The 16,869-nt window shown below is 37.2% G+C and overlaps 2 protein-coding genes across 2 annotated transcripts; both read right to left on the bottom strand.

Annotated features, from left to right (window-relative positions):
• Positions 1-487: 487 nt before the first annotated feature.
• Positions 488-1,432, bottom strand: LOC114621705 (olfactory receptor 507). The gene has a single exon (XM_028768064.1). The coding sequence runs from the start codon at positions 1,430-1,432 to the stop codon at positions 488-490; it is 945 nt and encodes a 314-aa protein (XP_028623897.1).
• Positions 1,433-7,851: 6,419 nt separating this feature from the next.
• LOC114621707 (olfactory receptor 502-like) lies at positions 7,852-8,797 on the bottom strand. The gene has a single exon (XM_028768066.1). The coding sequence runs from the start codon at positions 8,794-8,796 to the stop codon at positions 7,852-7,854; it is 945 nt and encodes a 314-aa protein (XP_028623899.1). The 5' UTR covers position 8,797.
• Positions 8,798-16,869: the final 8,072 nt, after the last annotated feature.

Below are 16,869 nucleotides of genomic sequence, written 5' to 3'. Positions count from 1 at the left end.
TATATATCTTCTAATGCATATAACTATAAAAGACCCATCCAAATAGATAATCCAACCACAATAAAACCATCTTCAACATTATTATTGCCTGTGCTACTTTGTCATCTTCTCTCTAATGTACTTGGTTTAACTACAGTAACTTTATACACTTAAACTTAGCTGTTACTGAAAATATATATAGCCTTAAAAATGCAGTCAAATATTTCAACATAGAAGGAAATTACTTTAAAATATGAATAAAGCTGAAATATATTTTTTAACATCTGAGTTTTGTCTGGAATTTTTGTTTCTAATGAAGTATATTATTATGAATATATAATTTACTTTATGATGTATGAATACTTACCTTGTACATTTCCTACTAAACTTCAAGAATGATTATATACCCCAACAAGTACTTCAGCTATCAATATCCAGTTTCTTTTTAAAACAGTGTCTACGATATATCATTACTGTACAGCATGTGACAAACAGATTAGCTGTAAGTCTAAGAAAAGGTTGTTTTATTAAGCTGTCTCTTCAGAGCAGTCTTAATCTCATTATTCCTAAGGCTGTAGATGAGGGGGTTCAACATGGGGATTGCTACCATGTAAAACACAGATAACACCTTGTTTTGGTCTGTGGAATAGCTGGACTTTGGCATCACGTAAATAAATGTAACAGTTCCATAGAACACAGTGACTGCAGTGAGGTGGGAGGTGCAGGTGGAGAAGGCCTTGTGTCGACCCTCAGTGGAGTGCATCTTCAGGATGGTGATGAGGATGTAGGTGTAGGAGATGGCTATGACAAACACTGTGATCACAATGATGGAGCCAGCAGAAAATGAATCAAGAATTAGGAGGACACTGTTATCAGAACAAGAGAGTTCAACTAAAGGAGTAAAATCACAGAAAAAGTGATTGACTCTATTTGGTCCACAGAAGAGAAAAGTAAAGAAGGAAAGTGTAAAAGAGGAAGCATTAAGAAACCCTCCTACATAAGATCCTACAAGCAACTGGATACAAACTTGTGTGGACATTTTGGTTGGATAAAGTAGTGGGTTACAGATTGCCATGAAACGGTCATAAGCCATAGCAGCCAGAAGAAATGACTCAGTTGATCCAAAAAAAGCAGCCGAGCCAAGCTGGATGGCACATCCAAGGTAAGAAATTGTGTTTCTCTCCAACAGGAAGTGGACAAGCATATTGGGTGTGACAGAAGATGAAATGCCTATGTCGACAGAAGCCAAGTGACTGAGAAAAAAGTACATGGGGTGATGGAGCTGGGAAGAGACTCTGATGAGAAGGATGGTGCTGAGGTTCCCAGTCAGGGTTACCAGGTAGATGCATAGGATTATGGTGAAGAGGATGACTTTAATGACTGGGTCATCTGTTAAACCCAATAAAATGAACTCTGTCACTGCAGTGTGGTTCCCATCTTCCAGGAAAGCCATGGGACAGTGTAGCTGCTGCTAGATCTAGGCTGTGATGGAGACAGTAGAGGGAGGGATTTGTAAATATGTGGCTTCATTTTTACTAACACATAGAAATTATTACAAAATACATTATTCAAAACATAATTGGGGTAGTACTTTGAACACCCACTGTATATTCATGTGCCTTAACTATTTAATAAATTTTAAAATGAAATGCTAGAATTTCTTCTGAACAATATATCTTTATGTTTATAATAAAACTCATCTAATTATATTTAAAACTATAAATGTAAACTGTGAAGCTGATGAAAACAAAAAGTATCACATTTGCAAAAAAGGATTAAGCTTTACAAATGTGAAAATATTTAATAATGTTTAAAATAACTTCTGAATGTTCAGAATCTCTTCTAAGGGGAATACAGTAGTCATAAGGGGGAGATGGAGCTAGGGAATTTGGGTGAGAGGGGATGGGGAGGGGACTGGGATTCAGGATCAGATGTGATGAGGTAGAGGATGGATGGCCATATAACCATGGGAATGAATGGAAGTTTACAACTGATATGTGAGGAGATAGTGGGCATCTCCAGGAAGAGACAGAAACCTGGGATTAGGGAGGTGTTCAAGAATCAATGGGGGTTACCTTAGCTGTGACTCACAACATTGGGGATATTGAACCTGGAGAGGCCATTTCCTGTAGCTAAGCAGGAACCCCAATGGAGCAATAGGGAGAATCAACACATCCAGAAAACATTTGACTCAAAATTTATCCTGTCTAAAAGAGATGCAACGATGGGGGATGGAATAGAGACAGAGAGTGTTTAACCAATAACTGGCCCAAATTAAGACCCATCCCATGGGTGAGCACCAATCCTTGATATTATCAATGATATTCTATTATGCTTCCAGACAGGAATCTAGCATGGCTGTCCTCTGAGAAACTCCATAGAGCAGCTGACTCAGAGGGATGCAGATACTCAAAGCCAAACAGTGGATAGAACTTGGCGACTCATATAGAAGTATAGGATGAAGGATTTTGGGGCACCAAAGGGCATAGGAACTCTATAAGAGACCAACACAATGAAATCACCTGGACCCTTGGGGCTCTCAGATGTTGAACTGCTAACCAAAGAGCATATACAGGCTGGACCTAGGCCTCCCAACACATATATAGCCAAAGTGAACCATGGTCTTCCTGTGGGTCCCACACAACTGGAGTGGTGTGTGTGTGTGTGGAGGGGTGTGTGGGGCTATCCCAAAAGCTGTTGCCTGAACATGGTATATGTTCTTAAGTGGGAGAGTATTTGTCTAGTCTCTGGGATATGTTCTTCAGTGGGAGAGTGTTTGTCCAGTCTCACAGAGACTTGATGTACCAGGGTAGGGGGATAGTTGGGGGCTACCACCTGCTCAAAGGAGCAGGGAAGGGAAATGGGGAAAGAACTGTGGGAGGGGTGATTGGGCAGGGGCAATGAGTGAAATATAATGTGAATAAGTAAAATTATTAATAATATAACAATATCCCATCAAAATGATCTGTACTAAATTTAATACATTATAAGATGCCCAATTGCCATTTCCATGGAATAATATTAAGACCCTTATCAATTCAAATTTAAATTGATGGAACATGTGATTTGAAATTGTTAGGTAACTTAGTGTTACATTAAAAGCACTAGTGTGAATGCATGAGCTGCAGCTGGAGTGAATTCAGACTACTCTTACTATACTGTCTTTCAAAAGTGTCAATAAAGTGAAGAGCATGTGTTAATTTGAGAGGCAACAGGTCAGTTTTTGAAACAAGAAGTCCTTGTTAGTTAGGAAAACAGGTCATCAAGTCTGTCAGCTAATATTTGTAATAAGAGCTACAATTTATTACAAGAAATGAGGGGGGATTCACACTAAAATCATAAATGTGAGGACCTGTAAAATTATTAAACTCTTACTAATTAAACCATTGCTTTCTCAAGTCATTTTCTATCAGTCTAATCACTTGCAAATATGTGAGTACTACTTCTAATAATACTAGTATATGTTCATTCATATACTCACCAAATCCTTTCCTAATGTAATGATTTTTCTAGCTAAATACAATGGAATGAAATGTGATTGCCTACAGAGGACAGGAGGTGAATATTTAACCTGGAATCTTATGTTTATTATGAGCCCTATATTCTTAAGTTTGTTTGTGGTGCCTGAAGCCTGTGATGATAGATCATTTAGTCAGTAAACAAAATCTGTATTTTCATGAGACATTTGTAATGAAATCACTAATCTATCACAATGTTAATGAATTTATCAACATTTCTGTTTCTTGAGAGCTAAGCTTATATACCAGTAGAGACCATGTGGGTTTCTCCTCTTCTAAGTGTTTGGATAAATAAGAAAGCTTTGAGAATTAAGTTTTATACATAATTATTCAGAGGAGTTTGCCTTAAAAGGTAAGTTGTTTCAGTTATTTTTCATGATTATACCTGACTACTTTCCAAACTACAAATACACACACACACACACACACACACACACACACACACATACTTTCAAAGAGCAAAGTATTCGTCAATGGTCGAAGGAAGCCAGGACACTCACCTTCTGAAATAAGGATTCATTTTAAAGTAAGAAAGTCATAATAATTATAGCATGATTTTATTGTGTTCTAACTATCTCCCACAATCATTCTTTTACCATTGAGTATAAGTCTCTGAAGTGTCTCGAGATTCACATGTGAATCAAATTCCCAGGGACCATTGTCTCAAGTGGAAAATACATTTATTACACATGAGAAGAAATTTCAAGGGAGTCAATCTGAATTTTTTATTTTGATTTAAGAATTGGCTCACTTTCATTTGATAATTATTAGAAGTATAATGGTAACAAAATTATCTCAGCTAAGTGTTGGTTCTAGGTTCATTTTATGTTTCATATTAGTGGATACTGAGATAAAAATATATAACTTTGGCTATTTTCATTTAATATCTTTTCATTTGTGCATCTTTTGGTAGTTTTTGGTGTTAATACTCTTTATTATCGACATTGAGGAATATGTGGAGGGAGGAGAGTAAAGCCAATATAAAGAATATAAAATACTGATATACAGAAAACTGTGAGAAAAAAAATTGTAAATAAAAATCCACACAGCTGATCCTCAGTGAAGAATTGGTATCACACAATTCACACCACAAAGACGTTTTGGCTTCTTTTTTTTTTTTTTTTTTTGATGGAGGATTACAAAAACACTGACTGCTCTTCAGTTAGAAAACCTTGTCTGACTCCTGCTAATCTTAATTTTATGGAGTCATTCTATCTTTGATGTCCCCTGATATAAGCAGCTGCACACTGAAGAATGAACAACTTTCAGAACTCCTCTGCTCAATCTCTAATATATGCTGTCCAACTTTTTGAGTATAGTGATTCTTAAAAGTCGAAAAACCATTTCAGGGACCATGAAAAAATATCGGACACAATTTTATTTCATCCTTCTTCTAGTGAATCATGGGGCTCTTAGGCAGACTGCTCCTCTGCCTCACAGCCACTGGAAATGTAGTCTAAGAACCAAAGACAAAAGTGTTCTTCAAAGAGAAATGTCTGCTGTAAATGTAAACTTTTAAGTTATAAAGCTCTATATGATTTAATTTAATGTTTTATGTTACTGTGTACATTTCACCTGTCCCTTACCTTTACAGTGAATGTTGTTGATTAAGTTTTATATCTTAAATTCTAGTGGTTTTGTTTTTCTTGCATACTGTTATTGCTTCTATGTTTAGTATCCCTGGTTTCCAGTTAGTGGGACAATATTTTCCCTGTGTTTGACAGGGATAATTGAGATTTGTCTACTCATTTACTCAACTAGTCAAGATGTAGCAGTTATTCTTGACTGTATTAGAGCCAAGTTCAAGGACTGATATTCCTTTTCCCACAGTGGCTGCAGTCTGTGTAAGGGTTGCTTCCCTGTAGTTTCTTTATATTTGCTTATATGCATTATTACTATTGATCAGATACCTCCCAAGGACATTTCTAAGTTTATGATTCTGGCCTCTCTAACCCCTCATCTCATCATAAATTTGACACAATTTTATATCATTTTTTTCCTGAATTGCCAAATTCTGTCAATGAAAAGAAAATTATATCTATTTCTGTATGGCTACATGTAGAGGCAGGGGAATTCCTTTCTTTTATGTGGGTTCCAGGAAATGAAGTCAAGTCATCAGGGTTCTCTGGTAAAGGCTTTAACTTGCTGACTCAGCACTAACATAAAATATAATAAACAAAATTTTAGGTGTAATTCCCTGAGTTGTCACTTTTGGGGAATGCTTACAGAATGCTTATTTTGTAAGCTATAATTTAATGTTGAAGATATACTTAACACTTTATTATTTGTTCCAGTTGGGTACACCACAGGGCTGGTTAAAGTGAACAGTTGTGTTATTGTTTCAACAGAAGCCTCAGTGTACATGAAAGCACGCTCACAAAACTATCTCATATAGGTACTGCTTTATTTTACATGAGTGTCCTCACATCCTGCAATCTTTTCTCAGGTATTAGGTTTTCAGCGAAAAGTACACTGTCAACCCTGTCCCTGGGCAAATCAACCTAACACACATGATTTTGGTTTTTGTTAATTTTTATTTTATTTAGTGCTCAACCTCTTATGATAGTCTGCATCACTTACATTTTAGTTTTATTGTCAAGATCTTATATGAGTGAATAACTTCCACTGTTGCCAGTTTTTATTTGTAACCATTTCCAATGTAGTAAACTAACATCTGAAATGTGAGAATCATTGTATAGCTTCTAGAATGTGTGAAAATGTAAGTGAATGAGAAAAACATCAATGCCTTTGTTCTATCAGAAAGATGGTGATTTTTTTTTTCTGGAATATTAAAGTAGAGGGGAAATGGGAGTAAATGTGATTGTCACCCACATATGAAGGTTGATTTCTTCTCTCCCAAAGGCAGTGAGATTTCGAAGGAGATATAGCCAGGTCTGCTCAAATGTGCACATGAGCATAAGTTGCTTGACCACGAAGCCTTTCTAAAAATGTCCTTTTCACAGCTTCACTGTTGAAATTATAAACTTAGCTTTCTTTAGACATCATTACTCTTGTTTTTACTAATTTGTTTCCCTTGGTCCTGGCAGGCTCAAGAATATAACTCAATAGGAAGACCAAAAGTCTCAACTAACCTGGACCCCTGAGATCTCTCAGATATTAAGGCACCAACCAGACAGCATACACCAGCTGATCTGAGACCCCTGATACATATACAGTTAAAAACTTCCTGGTTTGGCCTTAATGAGAGAAGACACACCTAATCTTCAAGAGATTTGAGGCCCCAGTTAGTGGGGAGGACTTGTGAAGTGGCAGTGGGGTATGGGGTGGGGCATCCTCTTGGAGATGGTGGAGGAGGTATGAGATGAGGAATAGTCAAAGGTCAGACTGGGAAGGGGACAATAACTCATCTATAAAAAATTAAATAATAATAATAATAGTATTAATATTAATAAAGGTATTAACTTTTGAAACTGAAAAGAAATCAGATTAATGAGGAATGGGTTTCTTGTTCTTTTTTTATATATCTAACAATTGGGATTGTACCACCACCCTACACCATGTATCAGATTTTTATGGATACACAAAATCCATATCTCATAGGCAACATTTCTATAAAAATAATTTCCACTAATTACTCCCTGCTTTCTCTCTTATCATTTATTTTACAATGTGCACAATAACTATAGTCATTAGACTTATCTCAGGACAAGCATGTGTTGAAACATACTCTCTGAAGGATTGTAATAGGTGTTATTAAGCTTTATGTAGCTAGAACAAGAAGCTAAACTAATCAAATAGCACTGAAGATAAAGATTAACTTTTAACAATTTTTGAAGTCTCTGTCTCTTATGAGTTGGTGTGTACCTGCAGTTGTATATCATCAAAGGAACACATGGTAGGAAAATACTCTCACATTATGACCAATAAAAAAGAAACAATATTCTGAGTCCCAATATCTCCATTACTACATATCTCTTATAAACTAAAGATTGCCCACTAGACTCAAGCTTTGTGATTCTAACCTTTCCCAACAGCAATAGAGAACTGACCTTGACAAACACATAAGACTTTGGGGACAGTTAAGATACAATTTGTAACAAAATTGACTATGAAATATTTTTTAAAAATTAGAAAAGGATGTCAAAATATTTTCAGTATATTGTTTTATATGAATCACCTTATTCTGTTAATTAAAAGATTTTTATTTTATTAAAGTTAATTTATAATAATAGTTTTATTTCTTCTCTAGTCTGAAAACTGAACACTGATATTTATTACTAACTTCCACATTTGCTAATAATATATCAATAGACTTTTTTAACCACAGAAACTCAACTTTTATTACTATATCCATATTACTGCTATAGCAAGTCCAATAATGTAACAGATACTTCTAAGAAAATATTTTCCTACCAAGTAGTCTCTTCAGAGCACTCTTAATCTCACTACTCCTCAGGCTGTAGATGAGGGGGTTCAACATGGGGATCACCACCATGTAGAACACAGAAACCACTTTGTTCTGGTCCGTGGAATAGTTGGACTTGGGCATCACATAGATGAATGTGACAGTGCCATAGAACAGAGTGACTGCAGTGAGGTGGGAGGTACAGGTAGAGAAGGCCTTGTGTCGGCCCTCAGTGGAGCGCATCTTCAGGATGGTGATAAGGATGTAGATGTAGGAGACAGTAATGATAAGTACTGTGACTAAAATGACAGTGCCAACAGAAATAGTGGCAAGAATAATAGAGACACTGTCATCAGAACAAGAGAGTTCAACTAAAGGGGTAAAATCACAGAAAAAGTGATTGATTATATTTGGTCCACAGAAGAAAAAAGAAAAGAATGAAAGGGTGAAGGAGGAAGCATTAAGAAAACCGCTTATGTATGCTACTACAAGCAACTGGACACAGACTTGTGTGGACATTTTGGTTGAATAAAGTAGTGGGCTACAGATTGCCACAAAGCGATCATAAGCCATTGCAGCTAGAACAAAGCACTCAACTGTCCCAAAGAAAGCACCTGAACCAAGCTGGATGCCACATCCTAGATATGTAATGATATTTTTCTCAACCAAAAAGTTGACAAGCATATTGGGTGTGACAGAAGATGAGTAGCCTATGTCAGCAGAAGCCAAGTGACTGAGAAAAAAGTACATGGGATGGTGGAGCTGGGAAGAGACTCTGATGAGAAGGATGGTGCTGAGGTTCCCAGACACAGTCACCAGGTAGATGCACAGGATGATGGTGAAGAGGACAAATCTAAGAACTGGGTCATCTGTCAAGCCCAATAAAATGAACTCTGACACTGTAGTGTGGTTCCCATCCTCCAGAGAAGCCATGGGACAGTGTAGGTGCTGTCAGATCAAGTCTGTAATGGAGACATTACAGGAAGGGTTTTATGAATAGATGATCTCATTTTCATCAACTCAACCATGGGGTTGTCACAAATAAATTTATCATTCAAAAAGAATTGACAGTTCTATGGAACAAAGTTTAAGTCAAGATTATAGCAGTACATCTGTATTTGTGTATAAATGTGACATAAAATTTTAAAACAAATGAGAATAAACTTCTTTCAAATAATGTATCTGTTATCTTTTTAGTTATATATAGTAAAATATACCTCTGTGGTTTTATAAGTAAGGTTTTAAAATGAGAGACTTATGTAAATAACACAAGTTGTTGTAAATACCACAGGATGTAAAATCCACAACCAAAGAACTTTGTGATAAAGACTAATAATGGGTAGCCTTCCTGATGTTACTAAGCAGCAGGATAAGACATAGAATTTTATATATTGTTCTTTAATTTTTTAAGCATTAAATACATTTGTGATTTCTATTTCTTTGAGAATATTTAGTTTGTAATTGGTGACTACATAAGAAATCTAGAATGAGGATATCTGTTATAAACAAGCTTTATTTGATCTGACTTTTAGTAATTGCTATATATGAAAAAATCACAGTGAAGTTGAAAGCACATGCAAATTTGAGACATAAAGCAGCTATGTGGTTAATATACAAAAGATGAGTTTCCATCATATGAAATTGGTCAGTTAGTGAATCAAGCTTACATCAAGATAAATTTTCTTATTAGAACATTGAAAACTAGAAATGAATCTGTGTTTTCTAAGTGGAGTGTGATAGAATGAAATCACATGGTTTTCTACACTGTGCAAATGGGAGGAAAATACTCAACTTAAAATGTTAAGTTCACTCATGTTTATCAAGCTTGGGATCACATGAACTCTTACTTCAGTATTTTTGACATTATACCTTCTGATTGTCTAAAATATCTGCTGCTTGTCATGCTAGAACCTTCAGTTAATACACAAAGCAAATATTTCTACAAGGCATTACAAAAAGTACCCCATCAAAGCACTTTAAAAAACAGTGACGTCATTTTCATGAGTATTAAGTTCCTATACTGTTATTGATCATGCGGGATTCTAGATTCATTGGTGGCTAGATAAATAAGAAACCTCTAACATTAGAATTTAACTGATATTCACAGGAGTTTGATTCAGCTAGGTATTTTGGTCCAGTAAACTGCCTGTTCCACCAAATGTGTGTATCCACTAAAGCTTATAAGTTTGGATAAATTTTCAAAGAATGAAGTATTTGCTAAAGATAAAGGTCAAATAATTAGCCAGATTTACTCACAAAACTCTAAACTTACCTCTTCCAACTAGAATTCATTGCAAAGTAATAAGGTCATGGTTATTTTGCTTTTGTAGCTGCACAGCTGTTTCTTGCTGTCATTGTTTGTCATTGAGGATAAGTCCCTGCTGAGACTCTGGATTCAAGTGTGAATTCAAGTCACAGGAGATCATTATCTCATTTTCAGTTCATTTCACACACACACAAATAATTTCCAATGAGTTTAACTAGGTACTTTCCTCTTATGTAAGAATGAACATGCTCTTCATCTGGTAATTATTCAAAGAATATGATAAAATTATATCAGATGTGATTCAAGCATCTTCCCTTGGGCTCGTCTTGTTACTTCTTTGATTCTGACTTTTGTAGTGCAATAATCATATAAATTATGGCTAATATACACCTGCAAGTAAAAATATACCATGCATATCTTTCTGGGTTGGGTTGCATCACTTGGAGTGATACTTTTTAGTTACATTCATTTTCTGGAAAATTTCATGATGTCCTTGTTTTAAATAGCTGAGTAGCATACTATTGTATAAATGAACCACATTTTCTTTATCCACTCTTCAGAAGAGGAATATAGAGGTTTTTTTTTTCAGTTTCTGGATATTACAAATAAAGCTGCTTTGAACATGGTTGAGCAAGTATCCCTGTGGTATAGTGGGGGATTTTTGGGATATGTCCAGGAGCAGTGTAGATGTAACTTGAGGTAAAATTGTGCCCAATTTTCTGAGAAACTGCAAAATTTATTTCCAAAGTGGTTGTGCAAGTTTGTACTCCTATTATCAATGAAGGAGTGTTGCCGCCAGCAGCTACAGATGACCGGGTTCACCTGAAAGAGAGGCTGGGAAGGGACAGGAGGGCGGGAAGAGATGAAGCCAGGACAAAGGTTTCTGATTGAGGCTCAATGCTTTAATGTTCAGCTTTCAATTTAAAGGGGGTAACCCACCCCCACCCCCAGAGTTCCTTCTGGCTTCATCCGGCTGGGGGCGAGCGCTGGGGGTGAGCGGAAACCATCCTGCTGGAGCTGAGAGGAATCCATAGGTAATTGTGGGCCGGAGATGTCTCAAAGCAAGTTCAGCAGGCAGTCTATTCTTCTCAGCTCGTGTACCAGGCTACAGGCAGACAGAAAGGCGCCAAGGCAAGCACTGCCTCCTCGCCAAGGGCAGGAAATGCCTACTGCCAGAGTCCTATTGTTTGGTCTATTGTGGTAAACAAGGTCCCTGCTCAAGGCTGGGGGAAGGGCACAGTTCCCCCTTTTTAGTTTTATAAGATATGAGCAGTGCCAGCTGCTGGATGGGAAATAATATTTCATCCCATCTAAGGTACAGAGTGGCTGGGCGACCGTGCCTGTCTTAGGTTGGCATCTATATTACTCCTATATTACCCGTCGTTGAGGAACATACATAGCATATTGATGTAAGCCTCTTGTCTTAGGTTTATAGGAGCTCAAGACACTCTTACCCGTCGTTGACTAACCGGCCCCATCGATTGGCACACTCTTTCCCAAAAGACCAAAACCACATTCAGACCAAAGGACCTGTGGGTGTGCACTAGCTGCAATTCTTCATAGCGATGGATAACTGCCACGGATGAAAGCTGAATTTGCTGACAGCGATCCTGTGTGATCCTGTGTGCAGGCAACCTATCTGCTTGAGACACAAGGTTTAAAAGGTTAAAAGCAACATGATTTATCCAAGCAATGTAGAAAATAAGGTTGGAAGCGGAAATGTTCCAGTGCCTAATCCAGCTGCTGGTTGACAGGGATTTAGACACAAAGTCTGGCCACCACGTATAGTGGGTGACTTTAAGTATTGATGGAGACTACATGCCAGGTTAAATCAGCTGGCAGATAAGGATTTTGAGCCATCATCATCAGAATCACAATTATTAGGTTCGAGATCTGTGTCCACATGACGGACCAATCTTTCAGGGAGCCATCGGGCTCCGTTCTCTTTTTCTGAAAAAATACAGACTGAACCACGACCCCAAATTAAAACAGGGTCGGGACCACACCAAGTATTAGTTAAGGGGTCTCTCCACAAGACCCTGGCAAATGAATTGGAAGTAACAGGATGCCAGTGGCGATCCGCTGCAGACTGACCTTTAGCATCAGTTTGCAAAAAATTTTAAAATAAGACAAAAGCAAGGTGTGCTTTTGGTGACCCTGGGAGGTATAATTCCCCCTTTTTAGTTTTAAAAGCCAATTTATCAGAGTTCCTTGTAAAACCAGGGAAGAAGCACCAATAATTGTTCTTCTCACATTCAAGAGAGTTATCAAGATATTATTTTAAAGTTCTATAATCTCTCTTTCACAATTCTTTGTCCTTGAGGATAAGGAATCTTAGTAATAAGGATAATATTATCTTGTCACCAAACATCTCAAATGTTTGACTGTCAATAGCCAGTTCCATTGTCTATAATCTGATATGGAACACCAAGCATAAAAAAATAATGTAGGCAATAACTAATTATAATTTTTAGTTGCTTTTCTTGTTAAAGCAGTTGCAACTAAAAAGCCTAAAAGGGTATCAAGTCACATGTACATAATTTAATTTTTCTAAAATCAAAAATGAGTAACATCTATTTGTCATAATTGATCACGTATAAGTCCTCAAGGCTTAACACCATTATGAAAATTGAGGACACTGAAAACAAATTTTTATTATTTAACTTGTATACTTTCTAGAAATATCAAATTATTGTCTCAAGCTATTATTATTTTGATGATATAAAGAATAAGATTATATGGCCAGTTGTTTCTTTAAGGTCTATAATCTGACTGGTATACAAATCTGGTCTGGCATTGCCCTGGGTTCTAGGCAATCCAATGAGCTCTTAAATGTCTTATAAAGTTAAAGAACAGTACATGTTTCTTAAGTTAAGCTGTATTTCTATAAATAACTGTAAAATTTGAAAATTAGCAATATATAAGAAAAGAACAACTTTAAGCAATTATAAGCCATGAGCCATTTACTGGCTATGAGCATACAAATTTAAAACTTTATTTTTAGCATTTCAAACAGTGGCTACAGCACATAATTTAATTATTTTTGCTGAAGCAGGGGAAAATTCAAGAGAATAAACATGTGATACAATTACATATACTGTCTTCTCAATAGATGAGGCATCTGTAAATATAGTAAATATTTTTTCTATGGGCTGTATGCAAATTTATAGGAAATACAAAAGCATGCATAGAGAACAACTGTTAACAACTTGTCTTATGGATAATGATTATCAAATTTGTCTAAAAACTTTGCCATGTAATAGGCCAAATATCATTATTCTCTAATAATCAACTTAAATTCTATTTGGAATAAGGAATTAACATTTCATCCAAAATACTTTCAGGATTCTATCTTACAATCCAGTATTAACACTGCAATTGTTTCATAATAAGATATTCAAACTTTACTTATAGATGAAGGATGAATCCACAAAAATGGTTTCTTTTGCTAAAGGGCTGCTGTGAGCACATGAGTAGCAATAATGTAAACAGCCAACAATTTATCATAGTCTATATAATTTATCTTCTGATAAGTAACAGCTTGTTCTATTTTCTACAAAGCTGTCTATCTCTCATCAGTTAACTGTCGAGGGAATTAGGATTTGTATCCCCCTTGAAAACATCAAACAGAGGTTCAAGTTCTCCTATGGTAAGCTTAAAATGAGGTTTTAGCCAATTAATATCTGTTAACAACTTTTGAGAATCATTAAAAGTAAACCATTTTTTGTATGTACGCCTCCAAGCCAGAAGATGGCACTAGATCCCACTACAAATGGTTGTGAGCCACCATGTGGTTGCTGGGAATTGAACTCTAATATTTTTAGTTGTGAGTCTAGCCTTTAACGGCTGAACCATCTCTCTAGCCCCAATTATCCATTCTTATTGGAATTTTCTGTGTCACAATCTGTTTAAGATATAACTAAGTTCCCAAATATTGAAAAGATATTGTCTTTGAATCTTTTTTGGAGTGATAAGCACTCTAAAAATTTAAAGCTCATTGTATTAGAGTAAAGGCGTACAGAAAAACTCTTTTAGAGAGATCAGCTAACAAAATATACAATGAATAATATACACTGAGAGATTTAAATGTTTAACTTTTGTATTAAAGCAACAACAAATTCTTATATAAGACTATTAATTATTCTTTGAGGCAACCTTTTAAATGATATCGCTTCATGAGCTCTCAAAAATCACAAGTAAATTCATTGAATTTAAACCTCATCACCTTTACCAGGATGTAAAGGAACAGTAAAAACAATCTTTTAAATCTATAATAATTCTATATGTATTTACTAGAATGGTAACCGAAGTAGGCAAGACAGGCTGTAATGCCCCATTAGTTTCATAAATCTTAAATTTGAACTTTGTTTTTGGATTAATTGAATAACCAACTCCTTTTAGCTGAGTGAGAGTATCAGATAAAAGTTAAGCTGAAGGCAATCTTGCCCTCTAATGATTGTTAAATAGCCCCAGTATCTATTAATCCTTTAAAACCTTTTTTCTTCAATTATTAACTTAAGATGAGGTCTCTTGTTACTGATAGGATCTAATACACATCAGAGGAACCAAAGCCATCTTGTCTTCTATCACTCTCAACAAGTTTGGAAGGAATGACCCAAAACAAGTTGAGGAATTCTTTTGTCAGTAGGTACAGTTATAATACCATGGGGGGAAGCAGCCATAATCTTAATTTCTCCCTCATAATCACTATCTATGACACCTGGATAAATTTGCAATCCTTTTACAATACTGCTGCTTCAGCCCAGAAGTAATCCCCAAGTACCCGCAGGCAAGGGCCCAAAAACACCTGTGGGCAGTGTCTGAACTCCCATTTCTGGCGTCAGTACCGCATGAATAGTGGAACTGAGATCCAGTCCTGCACTTCCTGGGGTAGCTCTAATAAGTTCTGAAATGGATTTCCCTGGCTTGGCAACAGCTTCATGGCCCCATAAGCTGTTGGCTGTGGATTCTTGGGGGCCTAGGGCTGGCCCCGATACTCGTTTCCCGACAAGGGATGACACTCGTTTCCCGACAAGGGACGGCCCTGATTATCTGTTTTAGATTTGCATTCCTTAGCCCAATGATAACCCTTCTTGCACCTAGGACAGATTTCTGGCGTGCGACCTGCTTGTTTTCTCGTGTCCCTTTTTCTGGGACAGTCATTTTTAAAATGACCTGGATCTCCACATTTAAAGCACCTTTTATCTTTATGGGTCTGTGCAAGCAATGCTTGCACAGTGGTCCCTTGTAAGGCCGCAGCCACGGCCAGACCCTGATGATAAGAGGGTCCAATTTCAGCGCAAAGATGAATATACCCATGTAAATCAGTCTTCGCTTTGTATGGCCTGATAGCTGCGCTGCTAGCTGCATTAGCATTCTCATAAGCCAATTGCGTAACAAAAGGAATTCCACCTTGAGGATCTCCAAAAATTCTACCAGCTGCCTTTAGCAGCCTGTCCACAAAATTCTGAAACAATTTGTCTGGACCCTGTTTAATACTCGATAAATTCCCACTAAGATCCCCTTTAGCAGGTAATCGGTTTCAAGCACGGCGAGCAGCCATTGCAACCTGTGCGTACACTCCGGCAGGCAGTTCAATCTGATTAGCATTACCTTCATATTGACCTTCTCCTAGAAGCATGTTAAGATCCCAGTCTGCATTGCCTGCCTGAGCATTCATCATGGTGGTTTTCTTACTAGTATCACGCCATTCTGAACTCCAAAGCAAGTAATCTCCTCCTGACAAAGTAGCCTTACATAAAGTTTTCCAATCTTGGGGTGTTAAATTTGCTTCTACCACAGCATCCAATAAAGCTTGTGTAAAGGGGGCAGTAGGCCCATATTGCTCCACAGCCATTTTCAATTCTTTTATCACCTTAAACTCCAATGCCTGGTACTGCCTGGTTCTTCTGTTCTGCTGATCAATTACATCAACTACAGGAAAAGCTAACAAGTCAGGTGTATCTTGCCCATCCCTTCGGGCCTGATTCACGGCTCTTTCTAACGGCGATTGGTGCATCTCCAAATCATTGCTCTTTTTTGTCCCTGATAGACACCTTAACTCCTGCAGCTCATTAGTCAATTTTTGCAGCTTAATTTCCATCTCTAATTTATATACCTTCATGTCCATCTGGGCAGCTTGTGCTGTGTCAAGGACCATAGGTGGAGCAGATGGTACACAGGGCGGGCAATCCTCGTGATATTTGGAAGCCCTTTCCTTAAAATCAGCTCCTTTTTCTAAATCTGATTTATCATCAGAATCTCTGATTTCTTTTATCTGAACTGTAGAAGGTGTACTAGGTCTACACTTCTCTGATTTAGATTTTCGTGTTCCCCTTTTTGTAACAGCGCTCTCTGATAGGCGTTCTTGGAACTCTTCAAGCTGCACTTGGGTCGAGGCTAGCGCCTGCAAGGTATCTCTATCTGTATTATCAATAGCATCTTTTACGAGCTCCCAGAGGCAGAGGGTATTAGAATCTGCCTTGGTGGTTCTCAAAACTTCTCCTACTGTTTCCCAGGTTTTCTTACTCAAAGTTCCTTCCTTTGGGAACAATGGGCAGCATGAATTTATTTCTGCCAAGAATTTTTCTAACATACTATTTGAAAACCCTCCTCCTTCCGCCTGGAGCAGCTCTTGCAGGCTGCGGACAAATGCCTGTTTAGAATTCTCCTGACCCATAATTCGCTGTCACCTCCTAGGCAAAATCGGCACGGGTCAATACCTCATTCACCTAGACCGC

This window comes from Grammomys surdaster, unplaced genomic scaffold (assembly GCF_004785775.1).
Source record: "Grammomys surdaster isolate TR1022 unplaced genomic scaffold, NIH_TR_1.0 184, whole genome shotgun sequence".
Lineage (NCBI taxonomy): Eukaryota > Metazoa > Chordata > Mammalia > Rodentia > Muridae > Grammomys > Grammomys surdaster.
This window is presented reverse-complemented; position numbering and strand designations above follow the sequence as displayed.

What these genes read in the sequence shown, in the direction of transcription:
- LOC114621705 (XM_028768064.1), bottom strand. Translation starts at nt 1,432, where the DNA reads ATGGCTTTCCTGGAAGATGGGAACCACACTGCAGTGACAGAGTTCATT.
- LOC114621707 (XM_028768066.1), bottom strand. Translation starts at nt 8,796, where the DNA reads ATGGCTTCTCTGGAGGATGGGAACCACACTACAGTGTCAGAGTTCATT.